Source organism: Pleurodeles waltl, chromosome 3_1 (genome assembly GCF_031143425.1).
Source record: "Pleurodeles waltl isolate 20211129_DDA chromosome 3_1, aPleWal1.hap1.20221129, whole genome shotgun sequence".
NCBI lineage: Eukaryota > Metazoa > Chordata > Amphibia > Caudata > Salamandridae > Pleurodeles > Pleurodeles waltl.
Window position 1 is genome coordinate 1,819,700,519 of NC_090440.1, and position 12,518 is coordinate 1,819,713,036.

Consider the following 12,518-nt stretch of genomic DNA (forward strand, 5'->3'; position numbering starts at 1 on the left):
TGAGGCAATTTGTATTCAAAGTCGTTATTTTTTATGTGTTCTATGTGCTCATTTAGTTTGTGCATACAACATTTTTATTTTGGATACGTCTGCAAAATGCTGTGTAGTATCTTGCAAACAACTCTTTGTCCTCCATTAACAGATTTTCATGTTTAAATACATCTTAGTCCCCAAATTGTAGAATGTCATTTCACAAATGTCAATTTGCAAAATTACTTTAATATACCACTGTCATACATGCATAGCTTCTCCCTATCATGTCCATTTTTCATATAGCCCGATTTACCACACATTTGTATGGATTGGCCACTATTATGCCAGGGTCAATTAAAATGCAGCCAAGAAGGCTGAGAGTATGGCATGGTTGAGACATTATAATGGCACGGTTAGCCAGGATGTCAACATAAAAACTAGAAAATACTTCTTTGAGGCACCTTGAAAACCGGAATACCACCCGGAATGTTCACGTTGTAACACAGATTGTCCACAATTAGCCACAATTTCATCAAGAATGTCCACACCTATGTCACTGATTGGTTGCTATCATGCAGATATTTATTCTTGCAGTTCAGAAAAGAGTTCAATACACAATTCCCCAAGAACCTCCTCTTCCCCAGATGATAAGCAGTCTCCCAGCTCACACTGCCTATAAAAGCTCAGCACTGGAGAGAGGTGACAATCAACCAGTCCAGCACGAAATCTGAAATCACATCCAAGACCACCTTATTGTGAGTCACTCACTGGCTTTCCAGCTAGATTTGGTGGAAATATATACCCATACATTCATTCGTTTTTGGTGACTGTGATTGTTATTAATTTTTCACTGCTGTTTTTGTTGATTATCTTTGTTTTATTGATAATGGTGATAATTTGAAGATAGTAGTCCTATACAAATATGTTACATTTGAAGAAAAGTTTAATTGGATAGGCATATCTTTTAAAAATCTCCACAATGCTCCACTGTTCAGCTCTCAGCTATGTGAATTAAAGTAAGAACCAGCTATTGCCTTATAAGCATCAATTTGCCAGGGATGCATGATGCCTCAACTGAGCTGTCAATAGTGATTTCTGGAACTTCTGAAATAAACAACAACCTAAAGAAATAAAAGAGCAATACACATAAATCTGAAGACGTCTTCAACTTTAATTAAACTAAAGCCATCAAGAAAGTTGACTTTGATGTTGATAAAGCCTTGTTGGTAAATATAGGACATTTAGGTCTCTCCGAATCACAGCCGTGGGCTGCAGATCGAATAATACTGCTTGCTTACTTGGATCAAGTAATTTAAGGGATAGTTGGAGGGCGGTGCATTGTATGTAACTGTTCAATCTTATCTGCTTTCACATGCAAGTATGTTGACATTCCTTACAGTGATTTACAAGCTTCCCTTTCTGTCCTCCACAGAGAATGCAAACAAACTGGAGGAAAGTGTCAGGGGACTTTATATCCCTTGCCCCGAACACTACAACGACTACTGCGTACATGGAAAGTGTGAACATTCTATTGACATGCTCAAGCCGTCTTGCAGGTAATAACTCCTTATATTAATCGTGTGAAGGTGACTGGTAGATTAGGCTGTCTAGTGACCAGCAGCACCGAAGAAAATAATTGGCCTTGTGTTTGCATCGTGGGAAATGCTACCTCTTTACTTTAAAAACAAAAAACGTCCTAATAAGCTCAGCAAAATTGATAGTGAAGGGGGTGCATCTCTATGAAAGGTGGATCTATGTGAGGCATGCAATAAAAAATGACAGCACTGAATAACGATATTTGGAATAGATATTCCATGTTTTTTTCAGAATGTGTTGGTCCCTCCCACGGGGCTTGCAGGGTGGAAACAGAATAGTTTATTTTAACATGACACAATTTAAAAAAATACTTTATTGTGGTGGAAAATGAACAATTGCCCCCTTTCCTTTGAATTATCCCTGATGCACCCCTGTGCAAAAGGTGGGTTGATTTTGATAGCATGTTTGTGTGAAATAAGGTGAGCACTTCTATTCTGCATCTTAAAGTATCCATCAGCCACACTTGGGAACACCACCAGTGCGCCGCAAATAACACATTTCTGGGTACCTAATTCAATCTTCTAACATTCAGTGAGCCAGGTTACTTGCTTAACTTGTTCATAAATCGAAACTTGTTTGTGAAATGTATTACAAACACGTTTATACTTGCTCTGTCGAAGGCTGTGTCTGCGTTTATCAGGAAAAAGAACCTTGTGCCACCCTACAAAATTAGAGAACCGCCAATATCTGTCATACATCTGACAATGTGGAGCCTGTTCTAGCCATTCATATAGCCTGCGCCCTTGCTTACATAGTAAGAATAAGTGATAAAATGAACCTAGCACTAGCCTGGTAATGATGTACGCTTTGTAAGAAGGAACTTCAGACTTAGAAAACTGATGTGATTGTGTCACTAAGGCTTTTTCTCTATTACACAGACACGTTGTTGCTGTTGACAGTGGCCTAACTAGAAACATTTGGTTGTGTGTCCTGGTACTATTTAAGAGCTCTGAAAATTGTCCTTTGGCTCCTCATTGGACACCTCCCTTCCTGTGTTACATTTGTCATCAAAGATGTGTACAAACGGGGGGCTGGTTCTCAATAACCACGATGCAGTCTCCCAAGTGCATGATGCTCCTAGAATGTGACAGTGGTACTTGTTAAGACAAAGTGAGCTGTTTGGTTTTCAGTCATTGTTTCCTTGATTGTACTCCCAAGCTATTGATAAACTATTGCAGTTTGAGCTTTTTTTAAAAGTTACAAAAACCTGAAACTGAATCTCGAATAATTTCAGGTAGTCATTGAAGACGAAATAATACAAAGATGTATGCAATTTTCTTTAGAGTGGATTCTGTTCACAGTTACTACTTTTTTTTTCAAATACATGCTCATAAAATATATATAGCGATCAATAATATTTCGGTTGTTTCCATCTGTTTTTGAAGCATTTTACCACGCAAAAGCAAGTGTCGAGTAATCCAGCATTTAGGCGTTTGGATGAATTTTATTTTCTACGTTTCTACAAAAGGGTGGAACCCAAAAGGAAGACGTTAAACATTTTTGATAAGTACTTCTATTGTTGACGGTGTCTGTCCCATAACTAACCGCTGAAAAAGCAGGCATACGAAAAAAACAAAAGAAAACACTGCTTGCATGGTTCCCTACTTTACCTGCCCGCCTCTGCAGGGCAGAGAATGACTCCCCATTATTTGCTTGGATTCCTCAGATGAGTGGAACAGAGCTGTATGTTTTGGTTGAGAGTGTCCTCCCTTCTTGGAAAGGGTTGTTCTTAAAACCACAACTCAGACAGATTGAAACGTTTATTTTTTATCATTAGGTGTCATAATAGCAAAGGTTAATTGCAAGTAGGGGTTCACACTAAGTGGACAAAGGTAATTATTCCTTGCACCAGCAATAAATTTAGTGGAGGACAAGGAGCTAACTTTCTTGGAGGAATAATGTTTATAACCTCTACATCATAGGGGGTACAGATATTAGTGTGCAGCCTTAGCAATTTGATAAGGGCCTGGTCGTCACACAGAGCATGTGTTTTGGCCAAATTCTATTGAGTTGAGTGGATTTGTCAATTATTTTTCATTATTGAGTGAACTGGTAGGCCAAAGCTTATCTTCCCACACAGGCTAGTTGTATTGGTTCATCCAACATTAAATCCCATACGCTCCAATAGTTGCCAGTAACCATGGGTTACCTCATGCCTAAAACTTTCTATAACTTCTAATTACAATTTCAAGTACCCAAATTACATGTTATTTTGTTTTTCTTTTTTACGATTAATCTTTGTACCGAGTTTCACTTTCAGCTGAGTTTTTCCCAATACTATTTCAGTTTGTTATTAACCATTAAGCATGCATTGTTTTATAATGCAAAGTCTGTGTATTTGTGAAAGTATTCAAGGTAGATTACATTCTGCTACTGGAAAATTGAGGCAAAAGGTCACTGGGGACATTTCAAAAGTATAGCAGCTTTATTACACTGTTACCATGCATCCTACATAAAGTCTTCAAGCTCTACCAGCCATCAACATGCATGATACTGGTCTTACAAAACCTACTGACCATCTGATTACTTACTTTCAAAATAGTTTGTGGCAGATCATTCTATGTACTGAGCTCTGCACTTACATTTTATTTCTCTTCCTTTAAGACTCAAGAAAAAATCTCTCATCTACGCTCCAACATCACTGGTATCAAACTTGACATAGAAGATCCAAACATAGACTTCATCACAGTCCATTTACATTATGATTACATTTCCACCGCCAATCCATTTCTAAGACTGATGTATGACACATGGGTTTCCACAGTGAAAGGCTTTTCCCTCACACATTCAGTAATACAATTTAATTCAGTCTTTATTTGTGCACAATTACATCACATGATAGCTCAACACAACCTTTGGTGTTTTAAAGAACATACATATACATAATAACCTGAACAGGGTCTCAGCCATACCTCCTCTGCACCAAGGCTGTGTAATGAACTTTTTATACTTTCTTGTATCCTCGCTTAATGATCTTTTATTCCTCTGCTTGTTTGTGTCATTTAAATGTGGCACAAACGTGGCATGCGGTGCTTCATCAAAACCTGTAAATTATTAAAAGATGTAAATAATATTTGCAGCTCACCTGAGTGGTACATTGTGGGTCAGAGAGATGGGCAGTTGTTCATCTTCTGGAGCACTGTGTTATGGGGTTGAGGAAAACACCAACATGAATCGGAATTTTAACAGTATACATCCTTAAAACCTTCAACCCCTTCGGCATATTTTAAAGTATTGCAGAAGGTATGAGGTAGAGATTCTTGCAATGAGAAAAGCAACCTATAATGACGGTTTTCACACTCTGCCATGTCTCATTTAGAGCTGTGGAGCTTCCACCAGCAGTCACAAAATGATGAAGGTATGCCCAACACACAAATCCTACCTTTGATGCATCAGCCTACCTGAGTATACGCATACCAATGCATAGTTCTGCTTTTCAACTCCATTGTGTGAAACGTAGAAGATCTACTGGTAGTCAAAAAAATGGTGGAGGACAATGCCCCACAGGAAATTCAGCCTCAAGCATCAGGAAGTCCACCCTATTTAGAGCATCTACAAAACTGTTACAGTGCCGATATGGGTATACACAAACATATACAGGACATTCCCTTAGTCCAACATCATAATCATACATAATTGCATGTCTGTACATACTTTACAAGTCAAAACGTTTGATAACATAGAGAATGATTTAGTACTCTCTCCACCAAAGTGAAGTTCCACCCGCCTCATTTAGAGTTGGGCATATTTTAAGTATGTCAGCGATGGAGAATGCACCGTCTTCTATGCTGATATTCTCCTCTGAGAGCCGGACTGACATTTGTCTGCTTACCTTGTTTAGAGTGGGCATCCAAATGACCAGTATTTACTTTGTCACAGCACCATCTAAAATGTGGTGGTAAGTGAAAGCACAACCATTTTAATGACCTCTCCTGCCATAGGAGAAAACTCCCATAGTGTGGGGGTCGTTGCTTTTTTATTTTCAAAAACAAGATCCCACTTTGGGATTTTGTTTTTGAAAATAAAGAAAAGGATGTTGAAAGTGTGGTGTGGGGAACTGTCATCTTGACCAAGCTGCACAGCATACTTTCTGTGGATTGACAGGAACTGGCACTTAAGAGGAGTCAGCTAGGGTGGTGGACAAATCTAAATCTGGAATACTGTTACTATTCGACTTGGCCCATTCTGCAGGGTCACCCTCAAACATTTTGCCTTCACCAAATTGAATTTGGTTTTATTGGCTTTAGGACTTTGTGCACTTTACTGCTGCTAATCTGAGCTAAAGTGCATGTGCACTCTTTTAAACATGGTACAAGTTCTTACAGCTGATTGGCATCTTTATTGTACTTACAATCCCCTTGTAGAATTGTATACTCTATACTGAGGGCCTGGACATTAAATGCTACTAGTTGGTCTGGAGCACTTATTTTGCCACACACTTAGGTAGCCCCTTAAAACATGTCATAGGCCTGCCATTGCACCCTGAATTCAGTTTTAAACTGCCAAGTCAACTTGGCAATATAACCCCCTAGCCAAGCCTTAAACTCCCCTTTTGTTCAATTTATGTCACCCCTCAGTTAGGCCCCAGTACAGGGTTCATTGTATTTAAAAGATTAGGCATGTACTTTAAAGATTTACATATCCTGGTAGTGAAAATGTCCTAAATTAATTTTTCACTACTTTGAGGCCTACCTGTGTTATAGGATTACATTGGGTAGCTTTTTTGTATTTAATAAGAGCTAACTTTTGATAAGGAACAGGTAAGCATTTATGTTTGGCGTCTTTGAAATTGTAAGTTTGAATTTTCCTGACCTTTCTATTCGGTGCTTTCAACCTGTCCTAGATCACATGGCTGTATGTAATTGGCAGTTGGACTTTGTTAATTCCTCCCAGATATTCACACAATAGCAGGATTAGGTGTGCCTGAATGGTCTACCAACTAACAGGATAGGGCTGAGCGGGGTATAGCCCACTTGCAACTGAGTAGGCTGTTCTCTGCTGTCATGCAAAAGACCTGTCACCACTGCATTGTGCCTGCACCCAGCCTGTAGTCTGAAGAGGAGAGTCAAGAAACATCATGAACTTCAAAGGGAATCAATAGACACTTCTACTTCAAAGAAGGCACCAGACATAAAAATAGGACCTGCAGACCCACTCTTCAGTTCACTCTTGACTTGCAGATGGACTTTCAGGGGACTGCCTGATGCTGTGGCCTTCTGTGTACTCCCCAGGACTGCATTGCTGCTCCTAGAAGGACTGGTTTGCTGCCTGAAACTTGCCTTGAACCCTCGGAGGCCTGCCCTGCCTTTTGAGCCCTGCTTCATCACCTGAACCAAGGACGATCAGAGTGACTACAGTGGCTAATTTGCTGACCTCCTGTTCAGTCACAAGGACATAACAGGCTCCCACCATCTTGAACCTGCACCTGGACCCAGCCTGAGTGAGTCCTAACCCTTCCCCACCCTGAAGTGGTGCTGCTCCAGTCCTGGCCTTGACGGTGGTGATAAAGTTGGCAAGGTAGCTAAAATCCAAAACTTGTGACTTGGAAAACTTTAGGCTTAAAACTGGTCTGAGAACTTAGAGAAGACCGGGATTAGCCTTCTTGTCTGTCTGCCCAAGTGCATTACCAATCGCCTGCTGCTTTTGTCTAAGCAGCAGCAAATCTTTTTCAGCTGTTTGCCAAAGGGGTATCCGGCCTCCTGGAACTCTCATCGGCTTCAGCCTCCTGCCTCGTCTTCCTTAAAATTTTCTTCTTCCAAAAAAGATACTAAGTCCGAAAGTAGAAAACTCCACTGCAGTTTTTTCCTTCCCACAACTTTTTCTTCAAAATTTCCTAAGTTAAGCGCCAACTGGACCCAATCCACTTCTTGTATCTGACCCGCACTCCATTAAGGTCATCCACACTAGATGGCCGTGGTTGGCACTTTGATCTTTTAGGCACTAGTTTTTAATAAAAACTACTTTTCAAATGCATAACTCTGGTTCTACTGATTTGATTTTTGTCATTTTGGTGTCAAATAATTTATTACATTTTACTGTGTTTCAGTAGGGCTTCCACCTGTTTCAACTAATAATACAGTTATTCTTACAAAGATCAAATCAAAATTTTCAAATAATTAAATGTGTTATCAATAAAATAATGATGCTGCTCAAAATTCCTAAGTGCAGCTAATATGTTCAATGAGCCAACCTGTGCTTCTCGAACATTCTAGAATTGTGCTTAAAGTCACCCTTTCTTCCATGTAGTTTTCAACATTTTGTGCACCACTATGTGAACCACTGTTGCAATACTAGATTCTACATTGATTTTCCAAATATGTAGTTCATTGTTGCAATGTCATTGTCTATATGCATTGCCCAAGCAAGAAATCCACCATTGCTGTGACATTTTCCTCTTTTATCAGCCGTAATTCATTACACATCAAGGCATCAAGCCAACTCATGTGTCCAATTTGGGGTGCAAGATTTATTATTTAAAGCACCATTATGAAAATCCCCACAAACATGTCAAGACTCACTTTGCAATGCCCATTTCCATAATCATTTCGCTAGTAAAGTGCCCTTCTATGTTTTTCAAAATCAAGTGAGTTTACAAATTCATTTCTGTCTAGAGGTCTATTTGTCACACAAGGATCCACATTTGTTGCACCACTGAGAAAAGCATTAGTGCCATGTCAGTTTCAAAATTGCCATGATAGTTCGATCTCCGATGATCTTCACATTCTAGGTTCCTTCATACTCACTGTAAGTGAGCCAGCCATGCACTGTAACTCCATGTGGGGTGGCAGTAACTGAAGGGAGTCATGGTGCCACTGGTTGAACTCAGTGGAATATTTTCTCCCCTCTCGTGTCCACTGGAAGAAGCCCCAATTCAGCTTCCATGTGTAAACAAGAAAAAACACACGTAAAACAAAGATGGTACCTTTGTAGCAAATGAACAGATGGATGGATGCATGGATCTATTTCAGGGCCAGAGAGATTAATCCATTGCCGGTCCTCTTTGCTGCCCATGTGCCCCAGTCCTCTGGGGATCTTCCAGTATCCTGTCAGAAGCGGCACCTCCTTTGCTATGGCGGAGGAGCTTCGCCCCCAGCTCCCTCACCCCCTGACAGCAGCAGCAGCAAAACCTGAAAAATAAAATAATAATAAACGATGTTTATTATTGTTTCAGTTTTCTAGGGGGCGGGCACGAGGGTGAGTGGTGTGCACTGTTGTCAGTGTGCATGTGGGTTTGGCCTGCCATCTCAGGACGGCCAAACTGATATGCGCAATGTGCTGTATCCAACCCAAGCTGTGTTGCCAGGTGGGAGACAGCAGGCTCCCAGTATGTCTGGGATTGCAAATCGAATGCACTCTAGACACTCCTGACACTGCTGTCATGGTGCCAGCTGCATGAGAGCAGTTCTAGGATTGGCCGCCTGGCAGTCTGGGAGCCTGTGCCTGCAGAGAGTGGAGCCAGAAAGGCAGCGATGCAGCGAGTGGCAGGTAAGTTTTTTTTTATATTTGTATTTTTGTTGTGTTTGTGTTTTGTGCCCCCCTGCCACTTTGCCCCAACACCAGCTGCGGCTGCCTGTCAGGACAGTCTGACCCTGACCACGGACAACGAACGTGCTAACCTTGCCAAATCGCCTTGCTGCACCAAAAAAGAGAAAAGGCATCGGGCATTTTAAAAGTGAGCAGTAATTACAGCACTCTTTGAGTTAAATACATCCAAGACGTTTAAATGTTATTAGTATGCACTGCTGTTGTCAGTTAAAGCGTGTTTTCACTCACTTTTCCATTGCACATCAACTTTCAGAGGTCTCATTGACGATGCAAATGTTGAGGTTGTTTGTTGTTAAGGTCCTGTTGCTAGGTTATAAACAGTGATCGAGGCTTGTTGTACAATTTTTCATGGGCCTCCTAGTTGGAAGTGGTGCAATGTAGCTTTTGACACAGTTTCCATTGTCCAAAGCAGCTGGCTAGAACAACTTCTTTTGGGATTTGTCTTTCCACATAACTCTGTGACAGTGCTTGCTCCTGGACAAATGAAAAGTAATAATCATCTTCACCATAATCGTCAGGGGGTTAATCACTGTTGGTGCAACTGGTGCATTGGCACCGTGGACCAGAGCCTTGAAGGGTCCCATTGAGCCCTTGCCGTGCTGTGTTTTACTATCTGAACAGCAGTCAAAGGGGCCATCGTCCTTGCTTGCACCAGGGCCCATGCATCCTTGCTACTCTGCCCATCATCATCCTCATTATCATCTAATGATTACAAAAGTAACTAAGATCTTTTTTCACGAATTTGGACTCAGAAGGGGCCACCAAAAAGATCCGAATATGGAAAGCACTATAGAATGTCATTGTTATCATAGCTATTGTGTCATGATGTTGTTTTGGCCCAGATGGTTATCTGTGACCTCCCCTACACTTAAAGATGATGATCTGCAACATGGGGCCAGATGTATCAAATTTGCATTCGCAAACGTTGCGAATGCCCGTTTGCGAATACAAAAAGCCATTTCAGAATGTATCAAAGGCATTCTGGATGCAATTTTAAGGAATTGCTAAGATAGCAATTCCTTAAAATTGCGACCCTGTTTAGAGAGTCGCAAATTGCGTCTCTCTAAAAAGACATTGCAAATAGGGATTCCTTATTTGCGATTTCTAAAGCACATGTATGAAGCCATTCCTTAATGCAAATTGGGCATTAGAGAATCACTATTACCACCAAGTTGACCTTGGTGGTAACCATGTGCAAATTTTAAAAATGCATTTAAAATGCAATAGTAAAATTTACATGTAAAGCACACATGCCCTTTTGGCATGTGTGCACCTTACATGTTGTAAAAAAATGTTTTGGGGTGCAGCAGAGGGGGCCTTAGGACCCCTGCACCCTGGACTTTGCATTTCCCAAAATTGCGAATTCCAGTTAGGAATTTGCAATTTGGGACATTCAAAATATACGTAAATATGGGCCGATAGGCCCATAGATGCGAATGGGGGCTGTATCGCAGTTTGCGATTCGGTAATAGCATTTGCGATTTTTAAGAAATCGCTATTACTGAATCGCAAATGTGATACATTGCATTTTACGAATCAGAAATAGCGATTTCTTAAAAATCGCTATTTCCGATTCGCAAAATGCATTCTTGATACATCTGGCCCTAGGTCTTAAACGCAACAAACCCTTTCTACACGTCATCAAATGCCTTGTTTATACGAATTGCCAACTTTTTCATATTTACCATGCACATATTGTGCAAGACATAAAGGGGGTCATTCTGACCCCGGCCGGCGGCGGAAGCCGCCGGCCTGGCTGGGACCGCCAGAATACCGCTGCGCGGTCAAAAGACCACCGCGGGTATTCTGGGTTTCCCGCTGGGCTGGCGGGCGACCGCCAGAAGGCCGCCCGCCAGCCCAGCGGGAAACACCCTTCCATGAGGATGCCGGCTCCGAATGGAGCCGGCGGAGTGGAAGGGGTGCGACGGGTGCAGTTGCACCCGTCGCGATTTTCAGTGTCTGCATGGCAGACACTGAAAATCTTGGTGGGGCCCTGTTACGGGGGCCCCTGCAGTGCCCATGCCATTGGCATGGGCACTGCAGGGGCCCCCAGGGGCCCCACGACACCCCATACCGCCATCCTCTGCCCGGAGGCCAAAACCGCCAGGAACAGGATGGCGGTATGGGGGTCGGAATCCCCATGGCGGCGCAGCAAGCTGCGCCGCCATGGAGGATTCCCCAGGGCAGCGGAAAACCGGCAGTACACCGCCGGTTTTCTGTTTCTGACCGCGGCTGTACCGCGCAGTCAGAATGCCCAAGGGAGCACCGCCAGCCTGTTGGCGGTGCTCCCGCGGTCGTTGGCCCTGACGGATTTTACCGCCAGGGTCAGAATGACCCCCAAAGTGATCACATAATCAGTTATGAACCACACACAATATCCGCATTTTACCAATGAATCTGTCGACTCTGAAACAGTGAACTCAGGACCAGGAGAAGCGAGAATAAAAATCATTCATCTTTGCAGCAGCAGAGGTAGTGCTTTCTGTCAGGATTTTTTGCAAAAATTAGGCTTTGTACACATATTTATTGGGGCAAAATATATTTTCTTTGAACTTGCGAGATATGAATTTCTCGCTTATGCTACATTGAAAGGGGTGCAATGAACTGCAAGTGTCACAGGAACAATTATGTATTTCTGTTTCTGTGTGAATTATCAAATTCTTCTGTGAGTGTAAACAATATTCCCAGGACATATCGGCTCCTGAACACTCCCATTTTAGTATTTAAATGAGTTAATTTTAATTTCCATTCATCGGTGTCCTAAAATTATGCCACCGACCTGAAATTTTGAACATGTATACATTTCACAAATACATTAAGGCACAAATGAAACAATTCATGATATGTGCATCTTATATAATGTTGTTTTTGTCAATCACACAGGTAGCAAGCACATATATGTGTTTTCATTATGGTCTCATGTCCATTTGAGACATATTTGTGAATCGGTCACAGAATGTTTAGGTAAATTAATGTGTGGAATAGTTTAATGGCTATCCTGCTTTGGGCAGAAAATCTCTTTTCTCAACAATAAATTGTCGATAGCCAACTTCAATTTTAGGAAAGTAGACAGAATATTAATTTTACGGATCAGTGACAAAACTCATTATAAATAAAGTGTTCTTCTGAATAATCCTCTTTGTGTGCATCACTGCAGAACTTCACAAAGTGAAATTCAAGTTGTAGTACGTGGATACATTACCAGTGAGTCTGCACCAAGTCTGTATGACTTTGCAGTGTCTTCTTTGAAGAGTTTCTTGAGATAAGATAGTGTACCTATTTAGGCTGGTCTTTCCTTGACTCTTACCAGTATGTCATATTCCTCCCTCCACACATTTGTCCTTGCATATTCTTGTCACATTTCCATCTAGATTTGTCTTAATGGCCTAGTTATACTGATAATT

At 41.4% G+C, this 12,518-nt stretch overlaps 1 protein-coding gene across 1 annotated transcript in view; it reads left to right on the forward strand.

Annotated features, from left to right (window-relative positions):
* TMEFF2 (transmembrane protein with EGF like and two follistatin like domains 2) overlaps nucleotides 1–12,518 on the forward strand; it is a 752,439-nt gene that overhangs the window by 670,914 nt on the left and 69,007 nt on the right. The window contains exon 8 of the mRNA XM_069225869.1: nucleotides 1,406–1,529. Coding sequence (XP_069081970.1) covers nucleotides 1,406–1,529 — 124 coding nt within the window. The remainder of the gene's footprint in view (nucleotides 1–1,405; nucleotides 1,530–12,518) is intronic.